Source organism: Conger conger, chromosome 4 (assembly GCF_963514075.1).
Source record: "Conger conger chromosome 4, fConCon1.1, whole genome shotgun sequence".
NCBI classification, from domain to species: domain Eukaryota; kingdom Metazoa; phylum Chordata; class Actinopteri; order Anguilliformes; family Congridae; genus Conger; species Conger conger.
In genome coordinates this window covers 3157192-3178104 of record NC_083763.1, presented here as the reverse complement: position 1 = coordinate 3178104, position 20913 = coordinate 3157192, and the positions used below count along the sequence as shown (strand labels likewise).

At 51.0% G+C, this 20913-nt stretch overlaps 1 protein-coding gene across 1 annotated transcript in view; it reads right to left on the bottom strand.

The window, feature by feature from the left end:
- Positions 1-604: 604 nt before the first annotated feature.
- LOC133126882 (dynamin-like 120 kDa protein, mitochondrial) overlaps positions 605-20913 on the bottom strand; it is a 45536-nt gene continuing 25227 nt past the window's right edge. The window contains exons 27-31 of the mRNA XM_061239346.1: positions 20131-20247; positions 19228-19321; positions 18402-18512; positions 4014-4082; positions 605-2810 (exon numbers count right to left, since the gene is read on the bottom strand). Of these exons, the coding sequence (XP_061095330.1) occupies positions 4018-4082; positions 18402-18512; positions 19228-19321; positions 20131-20247 (387 nt within the window). The 3' untranslated portion in view covers positions 605-2810; positions 4014-4017. The remainder of the gene's footprint in view (positions 2811-4013; positions 4083-18401; positions 18513-19227; positions 19322-20130; positions 20248-20913) is intronic.

The following is a 20913-nucleotide window of genomic DNA, read 5'->3' as shown; positions in this document are numbered from 1 at the left end:
GAGAAACACACTTTGTGACCCCTGGACTTCCCACCTCAGTCTCTGCCTCCAACTCTCCGTCTCCGGGGATCTCTCTCTGCACCTGGCCGGCGGGCGGAGGATGGGCTCCCCCTCTATAGCCGGACTCGTCCTCAGATTTCCTGGCACTGGGGAGTTTTTCCTCTCATCGCACGAGTCGTGGGTGAAAAGATTCTGCATCTCTGAACCGAAGACTACGACAGCAGTCAGAAGACACCCTGAAAACCCGGGTCTTCTGAAACCATCTTGTTGGCCAATTCATTTCTCTGGAATCCCATTAGCATGCATCTAAACAGCTAGTTCATAATACTGTGACCCACCAATGATTCAAATATGTCCAAAAATAACTATTTTCAGGGGTTTACCAACTTATCAACCTATACACCAACTTATACACCTGATGGGCAAACTGCTACCAGGAGACAACCGACATGAAATGCACAGCAATCACACAGACAAACGTTCCCACAACATATTCCCTTGACAACACACACATACACTAACATTCTCACAACGTTGCAGTCAGGCTAGAGCTCATTTAATCACAAACACACCAGTCCGTATATCAACTGCCCTTCTTCCTGACTGGAAAATGCCATTTTTATTGTTCATATTCATCTGTCTTTACAATCAAAGTGAATAAATAAACCACATAATAATGGGGAACATCATGCAATGTCTTAACTCTGATAAAACAAACATTTTATTCTACAAAAAAATAACACAAATATGTATGCTTTTTTTTTTTAACAAACCAATGGAAATATTTATTTCAGGGAGGGACCACCCTACATATCTCGTACAGTGATGATAGGTTCTCTCGTTATTAATATTTGTCTTTATTAACATGTACATCTGTATACACATGGGCACGGATGGGACCTGCTGTGCGGTTACGATCTCTCCCCGACGGGCCGAGGGCTCGGACTGGCGTTCCGACTCCTGGAGTCTGGAACGCCGGAATACCGGCAGGGCAGAGAGAGCGAGCTGGGCAGCAGGAGGAGGAGGAGGAGGAGGAGGAAGAGGCCCGGGCTAGTGTGAGTTCGTAGGGGTGAGGGGGGGGGGGGCTTTTGGGAAGCCAGTGCAGAGCTGGAGCAGGGATCCAGAGGATATCCGGGGATATTCCGAGCCGGATTTCCATGCCGGAAGGGGGGGCCCGCTGGTGTGGAACGGGGGGGGGGGGGGGGGGGGGGGGCGGTGCCTTGTGCAAAACCAGGGCCCGTATTCATAAATGGCCTCAGAGCAAGATGGCTGATCTGGGATCAGTTTCCCCTTTACACGTCCTCACTGTGTCCCCAATGAGCGAAAGGGCCAAACTGATCTGAGATCAGCGCTCCTCTCTAAGATCAGTTAGGAATACTGATCCAGACCTGTGGGACAGGGGCGGAAGTGGGGTGGGGGGGGGGGGGATTGACAGATACACCTGCCTGTCACAGACGACACCCTGCTTTCCAAAAGGGGCGGAGCCTCGACGCCATTGGCTAAACTCACGGAGCGTCAACAGCTGACTTCACTCACATAGCAAACCTGCTACATACAAAATTATATATAAAAAAAGACACCATCACTGTACTTTTTAAACTGCTGTTCATATGGTCATGTTAAGACAAATTTCTGGCTTTTACAGAAGTGCTTTGTGAGATGAATCAAGTTTTTTTTTTTAGCAAGTAAAAGTTACTTTAAACTGCCTGATGAGATCTGAAGGAGGAATCTGACAAGATGAGATTAACTCTTCACTTACAGCCAAACAAGATCACACCGGGCAACTGTAGAGCGCATACGCGTGTGTGTGTGTGTGTGTGTGTGTGTGTGTGTAAGTGCGTATTTGTGTGTGTGAGTGCATGTGTGTGAGTGTGAGTGTGAGTGTGTGAGTGCATGCGTGTGTGCGTGTGTGTGTCTGTCTGTGTGTGTGAGTGCATGGGTGTGTCTGTGTGTGTGTGAGTGTGAGTGAGTGTGTGAGTGCATGTGTGTGTGTGTGTGTGCATGTGCGTGTGTGTCTGTGTGCGTATTTGTGTGTGCGAGTGCATGTGCGTGTGCGTGTATGTGTGTCTATGCGTGTGTGTGTGTGTGTGTGCATGGTGGGGGGGGCAGCAGGTTTTGGCTGGATGGAGCTGGTTTGGAGCTGGTTGCGCATCAGGTCAGGGGGGAGGAAATAAATCTGAGCAGCACCTCTGTCCGTTTCCCAGCATCCTTTGGGGCGAAGCGTCTGAACACCACCGCGACCGATTGCAGTCGTGCGATGGCATAAGCACACTCACCGCGACGGCTACAGTCACACTAAGAGCAGCAGGTCCTCAACAAACAGAGGGGAAAAACACACAGCTCGCTCTGCACAGCATCGCACACGGGCACCCATACGGAGGAGAGTGGTCAAGGCCTGGGGCAGTCCCCACTTCACCCCCACCCCCACCGCGTCAGGGCCAGGACACAGGGCTGGGGAGGCCAGTGGGCACGGAGATCTTACACACACGAGGAGAAGCTGCTTTTCTGAGAATAAGTCGCTCATAAGTGCGGGGATTCTGTGCGTTGTTACACATCATTTGGCCGAGCGGCCCGTTAACAGGTGAGTGACTCCACGTTGTCGGGTGAGATTCTTCTCCCCCTCAAAGTGCTGCAGTCGAGCGAAACGCCAACCCCCGACGACGTGAAGCTGAGATGGAGAGGGAGGGGGTATGTTGGGCGTGTTGGGGATGGGGGGGGGGGGGTAGGCAGTCGTTTACAGGGGGAGGGGGGCGAAGGTGAACCAGGCGAGTTTGGGCGGGGCCTTTTCAGCGACTCCACACAAGACAGCTCTGAAACAGACAGAGGGAAGGAGGGTGTCACTTCTCACACAGATCCGTCGCTTAAGAGAACAACTCCGCCAACGAAGCAGGAAGTCTCAGTCAAAGCTTTCTGTTAAAAACTCTGCCTGTAGGCCAAGCTTACTGCGGTACAGACAGACAGCGCGCTGAAACCATGCTGCTTAAACCCAATCTTTCAGACACACTTATAACCGTCAGGGGCGTCTTCTTCCCAGTTCGCAATTAATTAGTGATAATGAGCTGCTGATAATGAGCTCGTAATAATGCATTACTGATAATGGTCAACAGTAACGAGTTAGTGATAATGAGCCAGCGAGAATGAGCTATCGATAATGAGTCGAGTTACTGTACAGTCATAATGATTTAGTAAAAAATTTAGAGAGAATGAGTTGGTGAGAATTTGTATCAGTGTGTCAGTGATAAGGGGTTGGTGATAATGGGTTTGTGACAGGAGTTAGTGATAATGAGCTTGTGAGAATCTGTATCAGTGTGTCAGTGATAAGGGGTTGGTGATAATGAGTTTGTGAGAATCTGTATCAGTGTGTCAGTGATAAGGGGTTAGTGATAATGAGTTTGTGAGAATCTGTATCAGTGTGTCAGTGATAAGGAGTTGGTGATAATGAGTTTGTGAGAATCTGTATCAGTGTGTCAGTGATAAGGGGTTAGTGATAATGAGTTTGTGAGAATCTGTATCAGTGTGTCAGTGATAAGGGGTTAGTGATAATGAGTTTGTGAGAATCTGTATCAGTGTGTCAGTGATAAGGGGTTAGTGATAATGAGTTTGTGAGAATCTGTATCAGTGTGTCAGTGATAAGGCGTTAGTGATAATGGGTTTGTGATAGGAGTTAGTGATAATGAGCTTGTGAGAATCTGTATCAGTGTGTCAGTGATAAGGGGTTAGTGATAATGAGTTTGTGAGAATCTGTATCAGTGTGTCAGTGATAATTATTTAGTGATAATGAGTTTGTGAGAATCTGTATCAGTGTGTCAGTGATAAGGGGTTAGTGATAATGAGTTTGTGAGAATCTGTATCAGTGTGTCAGTGATAAGGCGTTAGTGATAATGGGTTTGTGATAGGAGTTAGTGATAATGGGTTTGTGAGAATCTGTATCAGTGAAAATGAGTTAGCTATAATGTATGAGCAGTGTGGCTGTAGTTTGGGGGCCGCAGAACAGTACGAGGTTAAATACGCACTGCGTTATTTCTCCTTGTGAAGAGCTTCGATGAAGGCTTCAAGTTTCTCCTGGATTTCCCGCACTTTTTCTGCAGAGGGAAAAACAGACAGGGTTAGCGACTGCTCCAAGGAGAAACAGTAAACGCCAAGTTTTCTAGACTTTTCTTTTTCCAAGGCCGTTAAGGCCCATCCAGACAAAGAACTATCACTACAAACGATAATTAAAACAATAACAATACCGATAACTGCAACGATAACTATAAACGACAACTAAACTACAACAATGATAACTACCACCATAACTATAAACGATAACTACAATGCTAACTATAAACAATAACTACAACGATAACTACAATGATAACCATAAATGACAACTACAATGATAACTATAAACGATAACTACAATGATAACTATAAACGATAACTACAATGAAAACTATAAACAATAACTACAATGATAACTATAAACAATAACTACAATGATAACTATAAACAATAACTACAATGATAACTATAAACGATAACTACAATTATAACAATGTGAGCATCCACACTGATGGATGAAAACGTTCCGTAAATAGTAATTTTGAATGTGATGCCCTGTAAATTCGGATTGGATTTTGATTGGCTGCCTATTTTTCACGTAGCCGGGGAAAAATCTATTCTGAAAGGGATCCCGACGACATCGCACATCACTGCTGTTGTGCTGCGGTCACTGCCATCTACTCGACTTTATATGTTACAGCGATCTTTCTTGGTGAGGACCGGCACATTCCTCCATGATCGGGGACCCTCGGCTGGGGCCATGCCTGCTGCCAGCCCTCACGGTTGGGCCTGGAGAACAGCCGAGGCCCTTTGGGCGATCTCTCTGACTGAAACGCCAGCCCTGGCCGCCGCCATTGTCCGGCCCTGCACTGCGGTGAGAGGCAGATGGTCTCCGCTCGGCTACGTTAAACGGCGCGAAGGTGCACTTTGATGCTGTAAGCAGAGCTAACACCGAGCGTGTGGTGTGAGTTACCCCTGGAGGAGCAGGACCTGGAGGCAGGAGCGGCCTACACGCCAAACCAGACCACATCAAAGCCCCTCACACACTCACACACTCACACACACACACACACACACACACACACACACACACACACACACACACACACACACGCTCACACGCTGACACACACACACACACTCACTCACTCACTCACTCACACACTCACACACTCACACACACTTACACACACTTACACACTCACTCTCACACACACACACACACACACACACACACTCACACACTCACACACTGACACTCACACACTCACACACTCACACACTCACACACTCACACACTCACACACTCACACACACACTCACACACTCACACACTCACACACTCACACACTCACACACACTTACACACACTCTCACACACACACACACACACACTCACACACACACGCACACACACGCACACACACGCACACACAAACACACGTCAAACCAGACGGCATCAAAGCAGCCACCCCACTGCTGCAGGGGAGATGGGCTTAAACAGGATTACCAGAGTTCACAGGTCACTGCACGTGCTCACACTGCCTGTGTCCGTAACCCCTCCCACAATGCACCAGCGACATTACATCACTCCTCAGGCATGCAGGTACTGTGGGCAGCCAGGTCTGCTGAACAGAGACCGGGCTCTCAATGGAGAATTATTCTTTACACAAAATTCAATCTACAAAAATTTAACCAAAAATCTTTTTTTATCTGGGGCTACTGGTAATTATCCTTAAACTGTCCAAACTGTGCATTTGTGTGGCTGTGTGTGTGTGTGTTTGTATGTGCATAAGAGTTTATGAGTGCGTTTCTGTGTGTGTGTGTGTGTGTGTGTGTGTGTGAACCCCTCTGATCCTGAATGAGAAAATTAGGGTCTGAAAATCAGTATTTCTGGATTAACCAGTAAAAATCACAGCCCAACAACAACAACAACAACAACAACAACAACAACAACAACAAACCGAGCCCAGTCTGTCTGTGGCGGTTCTGGCATGAAGAGAGCACCCGCTCTCTCCCATGATGCCCCGGGGCGGTGGGCCGTCCTGAGAACAGCAGAGGCCGTAGCGGGAGACCGGCCGCGCCCCGACCCGCGGAGGTGCCAAAACTCATCAGTCAGCGCTCGGCCAGCGAGCCGTGAGCGGTGCGTGACAGCGGCGCTAATTTCCGCCCAACGCCAGAACTCACAACACGATGGCGAGATCAGGCCTTCTGCAGGGCGTCTGGAGCGGGCGCGTGAGATCAGGCGAGGGGCCGCATTCCAACAGCGTGCGGCGGGGGGGGTGGGGGGGGGGGTGACGTAACGCGGGAGAGCACGTCAAAAACGAGGCATCGACGGTCACAACACGCACGGGGACGCACAGTCCAACGGCACCACATGACCTTTTCAGGGTGAAATCCACTTTATTTGTACAGTGCTTTTTTTTTTTTTTTATAGAGAACACAAACGCCTGACAGAGTAACAGAAGAAGAATTTGACAGAAACCAGGCCTGAACCCCCAGAAAGCCAGCAAGTGTGGTGTGTTTAAAAAAGAAAAGAAAAAAACCTTTCCAGCGAGGAGAAAAAGCCTCACACTGCGGTGAGAGAACAGGAGAGTGTGGGTGTAACGGGGAAGTAATAAGGAATCTATCACAGCACAGAAATAAACGGCTTTAAAGTGCGACAAACTGGCGAGTAGGGCAGGCAACGTTAGCGCTATTCAACGCTAGTCAATTAATAATTAACAGTTGTCACTGTCACAAACTCCATTGCGTGAGCTAACTTTAGTATTACGTGAGCAGACTATTGACTTGGCTACACAAAATTAGCGTCGTGAATCTCACTAGCTAGTACACAGCTGGCATTCGGTTACAGTAGCTAATATTTACTAAACATAAAATGATGGTTGCTACGGTGAACGTATACAGTACGGGCTAAACGTTTATGGCGCATAAACACACAGCAGATGAGGACTGTGTGGAACTACACAAACAGCACCTAGTGTTGCCAGTAACGGCGAATGTTAATAAATTTAACGGTAACAGTAAACGTGAGCGGTCAGTGAAATGTATGAGGCGCATCAGAAGAATGGTTCTCTCAATCGACTTATTTCGTGACATCCTTTCCAGCTGTTGGACTAAATCGCTGCTATGGTTCATTTTGTGAAATCTTAACCATCCTAAAAAAAAAGAAAATACTGGAAGAATTCAAAGGGAACAGCCCAAACTGAGGTACAGTATGAGCCTGGCTATTTGGAAGGGGCAGGCAGGAGATTTTGAGGGAAAATCTGGCTGTAATCACCCAATAGGACCGTTTGAAATCGATATTCGGTGTCTGCGACCATCTGTTTTTTTTTTCTTTCTTTCTTTTAAAGGGAGGAATGCAGCACAGCGGAAAAGAAAAAGAAAAGTGAATGACAAACCACCCTCTACCCCCCACCCCCCACCCCACCCCACCCACCTCAGGATCTAAACTCAGTTTATCCCTCCTGTTTGCCCAAAAGATGAGCCTCAGATGCATCAATTCATGACCCCCCCCCCCCCCCCCCCAATCTGGTCATGAATATTCCCATAATCCTCTGGGGCTGTATCCGAGCAGGTCCTGTTCCTGGAGCTCCATTCAGGAACACCTCCCCAATCCCCCCATTCACCCCTCTTCTGCCTTGATCCCCACATCTAATGATATCTCTCTCACTCCCTCTCTCCCTCTCTCTCCCTCTCTTTCCCTCTCTCTCCCAGAGAGAGACGGTTTGAATTCGAACTGAAGAGCAGAAACCCAATCTCGGATACCCTCAGGGGCTCAGAGACGGCAGCTGCTCAAATCCGGGGCAGATATTAAGAAGTGGTAATGGGGCAATTTCAGAGGCTTCCATTTTGGGGCAAATACCTGGGAGCCCCCTGCCACCCCCCCTCCTCCCCCCTCCTCCCCGTTCCCCTGTCAGGACTACACCGTGTTCAAGGCCTGGGCAGGGGGCGGGGCCTAAGCATAACGATTCTAAACTGCAATTCTACTAATTCTAACACAGAAAAACAGAAATAATAACTCGTAAGATGCTGAAAAGTTTGACCGCCCTCCTGACCTTGAGGTGGGCAGGTGGGAGGATGTCTGGGGCTCTGATCTGAAGAGCAGACCGACTCAGGTGGGAGGATGTCTGGGGCTCTGATCTGAAGAGCAGACCGACTCAGGTAGGAGGACGAATCGTCCTGAATCCCAAACGCACCCTTAAACAGGCCAGGGCGAAGGTGGCACATAAAACAGGACGTCAACAACACGACAGGAGCAGACAACAGAGCCCCCGCCCGACCCAAACACCCCCCCCCCCCCCTCTTCCCTCCCACAACGTGTCTCTCACACAGCTGGGATTCTGCTCATGTCCTGGAGGCTGCAGGTTCAACAAACGGGTAGAATGGGGGAAACGAGAATTCCAAAAAAAATTCTGTCTTTATTATTTTAATTTTTTTTTAACTGACTGGAACTGTGGAATCTTGCAGAGTTCAAATTCCTACGAAGTTCCAAAACCTGCAGACTCTGGGAAAGACTTTTCCTTTAACAAACTGCAGCATTTGCAGGAATCAAATTCAAGAATAAACATCAGGTCCCAGGATATTTTGTAGAATCCACATTTAGACACAACTCATTCATCTTTAACCAATTTACATAACTTACATAACACCATGTTCACAGCTCCTCATAACCACAAAATGGTGAAGACTCGACACATTTACGATCCAATATCCTCACGGTTTCATCCTTCTTCTGCATGAATAGCCTGACAACTACATTCAGTCTCCTCCTACTTTGTCCAATTAGCAGCGGCTAGCTGCAGTGGATTCTGGGAAATGTAGTCACGCAGGAGAGTTCAGCATCGTAATAAACAGTCTGCAATAGAATGTTTCAGGACAGCCGCCTGTAAAGGCGTAGAGTTTAGCACAGTCCCCGGGGAGTGAGAAATGAAGCAGTGATTTATCAGGGTTCAGACACGAGGAACGGCACACGCTGATAAAAGACTCATCAGCACATAACACCCAAGTGTTGAAAATACAACCGTTAGCCTCTTAACTGAGAGGCGTTGGGTGGGGACCTCTTATGAACAGAGGCTAGGGAACTCTTTCCACAAACGCTGCACGTATCTCCTGAAAACGTTGTCCTGCCGGCGTGGAGCTGACAGGGAAACAGAGGCTCTGATTGTGAATCCCGCTCCAGTCACACTGCACACCTGTGGGCATGTTTTAGAGCGCTTAACGGTGTGAAAGTTTGCAATCGACAGGCAACACCACTTCACCCACGAAGGCAGACAGACCTACTCGCTGATGGGTGTTTTTAGCCTCATCTTAACGGAAAAACATAATCTTTTATGAATGGACTGTTATGTGAGATGATGTCAGAAGTTTGAAGAAAAAAAATGTGAATAGAGTGCTAGGAATCGGTAATTGGTGTAAGTGGTGTAAAACCGGTTTTTCGCTCCAACCACACACACACTCACACACATCTATTAAAAAACCTCCACAGACAAGACGGAATACAAAAGCACCATGCCCGCCCCCCCCCCTCCCCACCCCCTCCTCCACCTTTACCTGCCCGGGCGAGTCCTCCACACGGGGCCCAGGTGTGCAGAGACCACCCTCCGCTGAAATAAGCGCTTAATTACAGGGTGCAGGCGGGTCTCTGAGCCCGAACATGCCCCAGCCCGGCTGTGAGTCTCGCCTCAGTGCACCCAGAGGGCGGGGGGCCGGGGGGGGCACTCTCAACACGCTGTCTCTCCCCGCTTCCTCAAGGATACTCGCTGACTGACGCGCGTCTCCTCTTTACGGCTGTTTATTCGGGATGAGGAACAATTTCAGCGCGGCAGCAAAAAAAAAAAAAAAGAGATGCGGTTTTAAAGGTGGGGGAATCGGGCTACGTTATCCACACGCACGTGCTATGAGCATCGAAGGGGAGGCTTGAAATAGTGACTGAATTAATGAATGTTAAAATGTGTGGGGGTGGGCACGGGGGGGGTGGGACGGTGCCCCAGCATGCCCACCCCTATTACCCCCCCCCCCCGTCACTCTGTCAGACCACCACCACTGGCCCCAGACAGGCTCTGCAAACAAACAAGCAGTCCTGGCTTGCCCTCCCCACCCACTTCCAGTCCCTGACAGACTAACCCTAACACCCCCACCCCAGGGAAGGGTACTCCAAACAAACAAACACGGAGGCCTCATGTCAGAGGCCTTGTGGAGGGGGGGTGGGGTGTGTCTGGGGCTCTCCCACCCCCACACACCCCCCAGCCCCCACCTCTGTAAACTGAACGCAGATCCCCTTAATGCCTAATGACTGATATTGTCGTCTTACCGTAACTTTAGGGAGGCGGGCCATTTCACCCTGATTTGGAAATATGACGCATCTGCAAGACTTTTAACAAATCCTTTAACCAGCTGGGTCTGTGTACACTCGACTGTTTCGGGAAAACCCACAATTTATATTTATTACTGAACCCCGCCTGTTCAGCGTGAGGGCGGATCAACCTCACGTGGAAAAGGTTTCTGGAATCTTCCGAAGTGCGGCAGGCTTCTCAACAGACACCGGAGCGGATTTCATCGGAGAGGCCAGGTCGAGTGGATCAGGCTGTGAGTTCTGCGGCCACTTTTAAGGGCAGTCGAGTAATTTTCATACATTCAAGATCGTGATCATGGTACTTCAGGTTTGAGAGAATTTCAGTAGAATCTCAGGTTTGGAGTCGTATACAGGCCCTGTTTCCATGGAGAACCTCACGTATACATGTGTGCGTTCGGCAGAGGCTAAAGACGAGACGAGAGATGACTCAAGAGTTTTCACAATTCACGGCAAGACCAAGGGGTGCCAGGGAGGGCAGAGGGCTTTATGAGGGCAGCTGGAGTTGAGGGCATCATTTTAACAGCAGCAAAGGTTTTGGACGTTCACCTACGGGAATAAAAACCCAGTCAAGCCCAGAGCCTGCTGAACCAAAGATGCAGTCCGAACAGGTGATGTCTTCGGCCAATGGCAGGTGGCGGAGGGGTACGAGGAAGAGGGGGTTTGAGGAAGAAGAGGAGGAGGCAGTAGAACGTGGGTCACATGGTCTGACAGGGGAGTGGAGACTCTGACCCCCCCCCCACCCTCCCAAGGTCGAGCATCACTCATGGCTGCCGATGACAGGTTTATAGGAGCGGACCCACCTCCCCGGTTCCTTTACGAGGGGCAGGAGCAGATGGGGGCTGAATGGGCAGTTGGGCGGGTGGGAGGATGGAGGGAGGGGGGTTTGGCTGGCTGGGGCTTTTCGTCCAGCTGTTTTTGGGACGGAACCGGGTTCCCCCCCGTCCAGAAACCTCTATCAAACGGGCGGGGCGAACATGTGCTTTCAACATGGAGGCCGGCGCACGCTGAAGGGCGTCCCTGGAGCGGGGAGCGGGGAGCGTGGGAGGAGGACAGGGCCGCCGTCCCGGAGACCAAACGCCCAATCAATAAATTACCAACACAACTCAAACACACCGGCAGAAACCCCCCCCTGTCCGGGCCAAGAACTACATCTGACGCCTTCTTCATCCAAAGCATCCAAAAGGATCGTGGCTCTGAGTGGTGGAAATTTAAAAAAAACGTTTAGCCTCAGAAACAGGCGAGCCAGGCCTTCAGGAAGTTCACAGGGAAGATGTCCAACACACAGGAAGTTAATCTTTGGGGAATCGGCGCAGTTTCCAACACACAGAGCCCCAGAACGCGTCTGACAGCACGTTCCCGGGATCACCTCGAATCGCAGGCTCAGTTCCTTTTAACACTCAAAACCCACCCAGCATATCTGCTAATGGAGCATATGAGCTCATCCTAAACTACACAACCACACACAGGCAACAGCCAGAGTCATGAGGACAGAGAACAGGAGGAGTATGGGGCTCCAGTGCACACACAGTTTCCCCGTGAACATTCATACATTCTACACACACACACACACACACACACACACACACTCACTCGCACACGCACACACTCGCACGCACACACAAGCACACACACGCACACACACGCACACACACACACACACACACGCACTCACGCACGCACGCACGCACGCACGCACACACGCACACGCATGCACTCATGCACACTCACACACGCATGCATGCCCTCTCGCACACACGCACACGCATGCACTCACGCACACACACACACTCACACACACACACTCACTCGCACACGCACACACTCGCACGCACACACACGCACACACACACACACACGCACACGCATGCACTCATGCACACACGCACACTCACACACGCACACACACACACACACGCACTCACGCACACTCACACACGCATGCATGCCCTCTCGCACACATTCGCACGCACACACTCCCGCACGCACACACAAACAAACTTGAAGCAAGGTGGGTCATGTGACCCAAATCAGCCAGTCACGTAAATTATTGCCAGATTCTCACACCACATCTTGGCATCATGAAAACATCATTTCCCATTTTTGTCATTTTGTTTGAAACAACCACCCCTATGTGCTGTCAGAGCTTCATAAATCACAACTGATACCCCCCCCCCCCGCCCCCATGTGACTGAACCATCACACTATACTGGTAAATAAAATATATATGTATATTTGCTGATTTTGTAAATTCAGATTTTTGGAGATAGTCGGTGAGGGGTGATGAATCCCAGCCGCTTCAGTGAAGCTTAAAAAAAACGATTTTCATTCCTGTACTACAAGCACACAGAAACAGCCAAACACACTCCTGTCTGTTCCCTGTTCCCTCAGGACTTGATCTCTGCCCTCTTCTGACATCATCTCCCCCAAGAGTATTTACCCCCCCCCCCCATGTGAAACCAGAGCAGTGCACTGGGACACCGCGCCTGGAGGGGGGGGGAGGGGGGAGCAGTCCAGTAAAGTGCCAAAACATCGGCCCTTCCTAAAACACGGCGGGTTAGGGCCAAACATCGGCCCTTCCTAAAACACGGCAGGTTAGGGCCGGACCGCTCTCTACACCCCTGGGCCTGTGGTGTTGGCCGGCCCCCCTACACCATCACCGTGAGCTCCTTCCCTCCAAATATACAAACATATCTAAATCCATCCATTCGCTATCTCTACCTGTACCCGCTTCTCCCTGGTCAGGGTCACGAGCGGTGCAGTCGAATAAACTGCAGTCAAAATGAGGTCTAGATTGTACCACAGGTGGCACAGAGTTTAACCATGCAAAAAAAGAGAGAACAATTTGTCTTACACATGAAACACACACCCTCCAGGATGCCAGAACACCCCCTACGCGCCTCCCCCCTCCTCCACCTCCCCCGCCTCCTCCCCGCTCCTGAAATCGGCAGCTGAGGCCGTGGTCTGACGGGAGACGGGCCGTTTCTATCCCAGAATCCCGCAGTGGCGTGTGGGAACAGCTCCTGGCTGCGTGAGCGATGTTCCCTCCTCCACACCTGCGTCTGCTCACCTGCAGGAACCCGCTCCTGTTGGGTCACGCCGAGAGAGAACACGGTCTGCTCGCCGCTCCGAGCGTGTACACACACACACTCACACACACTCACACACACTCACACACACACACACACACACTCACACACACACTCGCACACTCACACGCACACTCACACGCACACACACACACACACACACACACACACACACACTCACACACACTCACACACACTCACACACACTCACACACACTCACACACACACACTCACTCACTCACTCACTCACTCACTCACTCACTCACTCACTCACTCACTCACTCACTCACTCACTCACACACACACACACACACACTCACACTCACACACAAACACACACTCACACACTCACACACACTCACACACACTCACACACAAACACACACTCACACACACTCACACACACTCACACACACACACACACAAACACACACTCACACACACACACACACACTCTCACACACTCACACACACACTCTCACACACTCACACACACACTCACACACACGCACACACGCACACACGCACACACACTCGCACGCACACACCGCTAAACCCCGCCAAACACACGGGAACACGTGTATGTGCGCACAGACCCAGAGACCGCCAATCACCCGCCCCCTCCCGCTGCAGAGATAAGCACCAGACGACCTGACTCGGGCACACCCAGGTGCTTCTGGGTAAGCGGGGTAACTCATCGGCACGGAACAGAACAAACATGACACTAACAAAGCTAACAAAAAAAAAAGTCCTTCCATATAATTTCGCTTCAAAGTCAACATGAATGAGAGCCAGTCTCCACAGCACTCTGAGAGCCTCCACTGTTTTGACAGGCTGAATGTTTGGGCATTATCGAACTCAAACTGCGATGGTTTTACAAAGTTTGGTCTTTGTACACTAAGACATGTCTTAAATTATGCCTGCGTATTACACGGTTATAAGTAAACGGCTTAAATGTTTAAACTTTAAAGACAGCCGACGGACACACTTTGAAGGTGTTCACCGACTCCTAGAGCGTTCCGTTTCAGGTAACTTTCAAACGAACGCCGTTTTCATGCCTTTGAGGAGCGCAGAGTAATTGTGTAAGAACACGGATATTTCCGTGACGTGAAACCACCTCCCTTCCCTTTCCGCAGCGCGTCTTCGGAACGCAGGCAAAGCGGGGAAACAAGACGTCTGCTCTCTCAGACGCGGGGCGATATCCATTTACACCGGCCGCAGTTCTCCTTCACCGGGCCGGTTTAAAAGGCCGGTTTTTCGGGAAGCGACCGATCGAAGCGCTGTAATTTTTCCGAGCGGCGGGAAAGTTTTCCGGGCGGAGGTCTGGGCTCGCTGGAGCAGAGCGGCGCGGCTGATTGACAGGCTTCAGAGCTCCCGAGACGTGTCCGCGCTGGCGGGCGTGTCACGGGGAGCTCGTTAACAGCAGCCCGGGCAGGTAGGGCCTAACGAGCGGCTCTGAGCGGAACCGGACCGCCCGCACGCTAACGAAGCCCGCGCAACGTCCACGCACGCGGAGAACACGCGGCGGAGGGCGGGCGCCGGGAGCGTACCCCTCAGGTGTGACGCTCCTGAAACAGAGCCCGGCTCAATCTGACCTGGACCTGCCTCGTCCGTTCATCAGGAGCTGACGGAAAAAATAAAAACAAAATCACCGAATCACTTCCACCTCTCCTACACCGCACACCCCCGACACACTCCTGTGTGCTGCCCTGGGGGGAGAGCAGTGCTCCTTCTGTGGGGAGGGGGGGGGGGCATAGCATGGACATGCCACCGCAAACGCTCTGTAATCCCGCATCAAAGCCATGGTGGGAATCGGGGAACCCTCCGTGGTGGGCGGACGGGAACGCAACAGGCCCGGGGACCCCCCCGCTCAGAGAACAGCCCCTTTGACACCCCCACCCCCCCCGCCCCGTGCTCAGAGAACAGCCCCCCTGACTCCCCCACCCCCCCTGCCCCACGCTCAGAGAACAGCCCCCCTGACTCCCCCACCCCCCCTGCCCCACGCTCAGAGAACAGCCCCCCTGACTCCCCCACCCCCCCCGCCCTGTGCTCAGAGAACAGCCCCCCTGACTCCCCCACCCCCCCCGCCCTGTGCTCAGAGAACAGCCCCCCCCACCCCCCCGAGCAGGACAGGAAGAGCGCTAAGCTCCAGGGAGGACAGGTGACGTGAGCGTAATTGACTCGGGCGGTGATGGAGGTGTTCCGACAGCCAGGCGGATTTCGGCGGGATGAAGACGCTCCTGTCCTAACGGGGGCAGTGGGGTCGGGGGTTCAGGGGCGAGGCCCACGAACAGCGCCCAGCCCCCCCACCCCCCCCCCACCCCGCCCCCCGTCACTGATGTGACCGAAAGGAGCTCAAACTAACCTCTGTTCGGCGGAGTGAATGACAAACTGTCACACAAAAAAACTACAATGAGGAAAACAGACAATGGCTGTCCAAACGACACCGCTGAGAGGGAAGTTAACGCTACAGGCAGATAATTCACAAAATGTATTCTGTGACATAAATCAGAATTGAGGGGTACTGATTATCTCAGAAAAGAGCAACACACAAAATGGCCGCTGCTTACACTCACTTGTCAATTCATAAACATCCGTTAAACTGGCAGTTTTTTTTCAAAAGACGAAGTGTCAGTTGAGGTCTTTTGTGGATCAGACGTTATCTCTCTGCTATCAGCACCTCATGGGCGGAGGGACACGTTTGTGCATAAGGTTTTTTTTCTTCTAGAACTATCCACACCTGCGACTTCAGTTCCTTTAGCCCTAGTGCACTACAGCGTGAATCGTGTAAATCCAGACAAAAGGCAACGATCATCCTACTCCTTCCTCAGCCAATGAACCTATTTGCATATGGGGGGGGGGGGCGGGAGCATGACCTCAGAGATGAGAAATCAGCAGCTCTTTCAGTTCTCAGGGTTCCTGTCACTGCCTGGCGTCAGGGGCTAATGTTGACCACTAAACAGCACAGTTTTAAAATGTCAGCATTTTCGCAGACAACATGCAAATGTCCGATTTGAATAATCGCTCTCCGAGACACAACCGACACACCGGCCGCACGCTTATCTGCGCTGAGGGCCGTTGAGATCCCTCGATAACTGTCCGCACCTGTCTTGCGACCCGGGGGGCCGGACGCAGGATTTGAATTCTTAGAACACGCAGACGGAGGGCTTCCGGAACGCCGGGGGGAAGACGAGAGGGAAAGCCAGGTTAACGTGTCACAGACCGGTGTGTCAGGGCAGTTAGCGCTTCAACGCTAACCGCGGTTATCAGTTTTAATGGGAGGGCAGGTCCCAGCTCGCCCGGGCTGCCCATAAAACCACTCCACGCGCGGAGGCCTTCTCTGTAACCACGTCACCGAGCGGCCAAACTCCAGCGCTTCTGAGCCGGGCCACGGTCGTTAGGAAACCGCGATCCAGGGGCGTCAGAGCCGGGGGTGGAGTTTCCATAGCCCTCCCCGGCAGACAGGCAGGCTCCGGTCAGCTCCACGGAACCGGACCCTACCCAGCACTGCAGAGAACACCTGGAGAAGCCCTCCTTAGAATCAGCCGCCTACGTTTGCAGAACAGGGCGCGCTAAGACTACTCGACGTCAATCCAATTTAATTTTTTATGGCACTGTCCACAAAGACGCTTCACAGAGTAACAGAAGGGCAAACACCAGACCTGAGCCTTCGAACAGCAAACACGATGGGGTGAGAAACCGCCAAACAGTGGTGAGAAAAACTCCCCGATGGGGAGAAATCTCAGGAGGAACCCGGCTATGGAGGGCGAGTGTTACATTACATTACATTACTGGCATTTGGCAGACGCTCTTATCCAGAGTGACGTACAGTTGATTAGACTAAGCAGGAGACAATGGAGCAATGCAGGGTTAAGGGCCTTGCTCAAGGCCCCAACGGCTGTGCAGATCTTATTGTGGCTACACCGGGATTAGAACCACCAACCTTGCGTGTCCCAGTCATGTACCTTAACCACTACGCTACAGGCCGCCCCTACAGAGTGTATCTCAGACTAGAACACAGTCCCAGCAATAGCCTCTAAACCTGCGGAGAACACTGGTCTGGCACACTCTAGAAATACCCTTTGCAAAAAGTAAAATAAACTGATAAAACCACGATAATCCAATAATAGCATAAGTCTAAGCAAGAGATAAAACACAATTAACCCAGCAGAATTTGTGAAGTTTGAGGACTAGATCTGTGTGCAACGTCTCAGAGCGTTTGCTGGCTGACACTGCCCCCTAGCGGTCTCCCAAACCGGAGTTCTTAAAATTTAGATCCTTCATTTTCAGGAAGTCTAAATTTCCTGTTAGCCTGATAATCCAAAAAAAGACTGGCAGCAATGCCTGTAGATATTCCATAACATATAATTGCTTTTATAGATTCTGACAAATACAATAACCTCCGAAAGAACAGAACCTCCAAGGTCAACACCTCCAAACTTCTATGATAGACGATGTTCAATGTGCTCATACTGCCTAAATTCCATCCTGAAGATATGGCAGTTTGGTCCTTAAACCCTTGCGTGTTGGCCAATCGGCACGAGTGCTGTGTGTGATCAGGGTCTCAGAGCCAATCAGAAGGAGCGTGTAAACAGTGCTGTGTGTGATCAGGGTCTCAGAGCCAATCAGAAGGAGCGTGTAAACAGTGCCGTGGTCTCAGAGCCAATCAGAAGGAGCGTGTAAACAGCGCTGCGTGTGATCAGGGTCTCAGAGCCAATCAGAAGGAGCGTGTAAACAGCGCTGTGTGTGATCAGGGTCTCGGAGCCAATCAGAAGGAGCGTGTAAACAGCGCTGCGTGTGATCAGGGTCTCAGAGCCAATCAGAAGGAGCGTGTAAACAGCGCTGCGTGTGATCAGGGTCTCAGAGCCAATCAGAAGGAGCGTGTGATCAGGGTCATGGGGTCGGGGGCGGGGCTTACTCAGGTCCTCGGCGAGCTGCACCCTGCGGCCCGTGATCAGGTGGACCTTCTTCCCGTTGTCCTCGCCGAAGTCCTCCAGAACCTCCTTCACGTTCTTCTCCAAACGCCGCACTGAGGGGCAGAGGCACAGGGTCAGAGACACACACAGAGAACATCACACATGTCTGACACTGCCTCAGACACACACACAACATCACACGTCTCACACTGCGTCAGACACACACACAACATCACACACGTCTCACACTGCCTCAGACACACATACAACATCAGACACGTCTGACACTGCCTCAGACACACACACACCGTCAGACACAAAACACACACTTCAGGCACAACTCACACAACGCTTAACAGAAGCAAAGCAGAAACACACTTGGGTACCACCAGGTTTGCGTTGATTCCAATCCAGTCGATTCAGGAAATTGAATTAAATCATAGATTTCTTAACGGGATATTTAACTTTGGTTACACAAGTTATTGTGTGCATTTCTATTTGAATAGAGTGAGCATCATCAACATCGGCTGTCCTTGTATGGCCATATCTTCAGTTTTATCCGCCTCCCATTCACTCCCATTCATTTCTGTGACTTCACCGAGAGTAACGAGAGCGAACGGGAGAAAGTGAATGTCGCTAAAGGTGGACAAAGACAGCTGATGTCGCTGATATTCACTGTGAGTGAAATATCCTGTTAAAAGCCCTCCTAGAACATCACGGGCATGAATGATGGATTCTGGGATTATAGCTTCGGAGCGAATCGTGTGGCGTGACTGTGGTGGAGACCTGCGAGGGCAGGGCCTGTCGCCGGGGGCAACCCCCGCCTACCTTCGGTGTTGGTGAGCTGCTGCCGTAGCGTGTTGGCGGTGATTCCCAGCATCCTCTGGATCCGCCAGAACAGGACCACGTCGTTACACTCCAGCTGCAACACAGCACAGAAACTTTAAACACCTGGAGGACCACCTTAACCCCACCCACCCTCAGACATAACCACGCCCACACTCAGACATAGCCCCACCCACACTAATACATAACCCCGCCCACGCTCAGGCATAACCCCGCCCACATCCTGCCCAGAACAACACCTGTATTTCTCTCCATACAAACTCTCTCACACACACATACATACCCACACACCTAGACACCCACACACACAGACACCCCCACACACCCACACACCTAGACACCCACACACACAGACAGACAGACACACACACACTCCTTTCAAACTGCGAGTGCAGAGCATGTTTCCACAAAAAAGGGCGGACGGATGGGTAAATACAGATACTGTAGATAGACAGAGAAGATATAGATAGATAACACAGAAAGACAGACATAGATCTATAGACAGACAGCTAGACAGAGAGACAGACAGACAGAGAGAGACAGAGAGACCGAGAAAGAGAGAGAGAGAGAGAGAGAGAGAGAGAGAGAGAGAGAGGCAGGCAGGCAGGCAGGCAGACAGACAGACAGACAGACAGACAGACAGACAGACAGACAGACAGACAGGCAGACAGGCAGGCAGACAGACAGAGAGACAGACAGAGAGACAGAGAGATGGAGAGACAGACAGACAGGCAGGCAGACAGACAGACAGACAGACAGAGAGACAGAGAGACAGAGAGACAGAGAGACAGAGAGACAGACAGACAGACAGAGAGAGAGACAGAGAGACAGAGAGATAGAGAGTCAGACAGGCAGACAGGCAGACAGACAGACAGGTGCTCTGACCTCCGAGTCGACGAAGTGTCTCTGGTAGTAGTAGAAGCCCCTCCTGCAGAGGTTGCAGTGGAACAGGGCCTTCTGCAGGAAGTGCCTGCGGTAGAGCTGGTGCCAGGTGTCCTTAATCTGAGTCAGCAGGACAACGAGGTCACACACACTGCACTGTGGGTAATGCAGTCATGCACCTGATTCCAAGCCGGTCACTCTACTAAACTACACAACAGTGAGAGACGTGGTTGGCCAGGGAGAGCTCGATGATGTCAGCACACTGCTGTGTAGGTTTTTCTAGATCTGCTCATTTATTTTAATATTGTAAATCTTAAAAAAATATATATATATATATATTTTTTTTTTTACAATCAACAGATATGTGAAACACAACCAGGTTGTGCAATTGTTGGCTCATGAGAAGGTATGTAAATGAAGTTCTGTCTTTGGGAAATCCCATTGTTTCAAACCACATCCCGTCTCCAATTACGACACTTTTCTGCGGTGGGCGGGACTTGAACACTCTGTATCAGCACCCTGTGCCTAGTGGCCTCGTGACTATGGTCCATGACTGGGACCTCGGACGGTTTGTGGTTCAAGCCCCAGCGTAGCCACAAAATAAGATCCGCACAGCCGTTGGACCCTTGAGCAAGGCCCTTAACCCCACATTGCTCCACGGGGGGGATTGTCCCCTGCTTAGTCTAATCAACAATAAGTGGCTTTGAACAACAGTATCAGCTGAATAGCAGTAACAGTGACTCGGGTCGGGTCGGGTCGGGTCGGGTCGGGTCGGGTCGGGGCTCA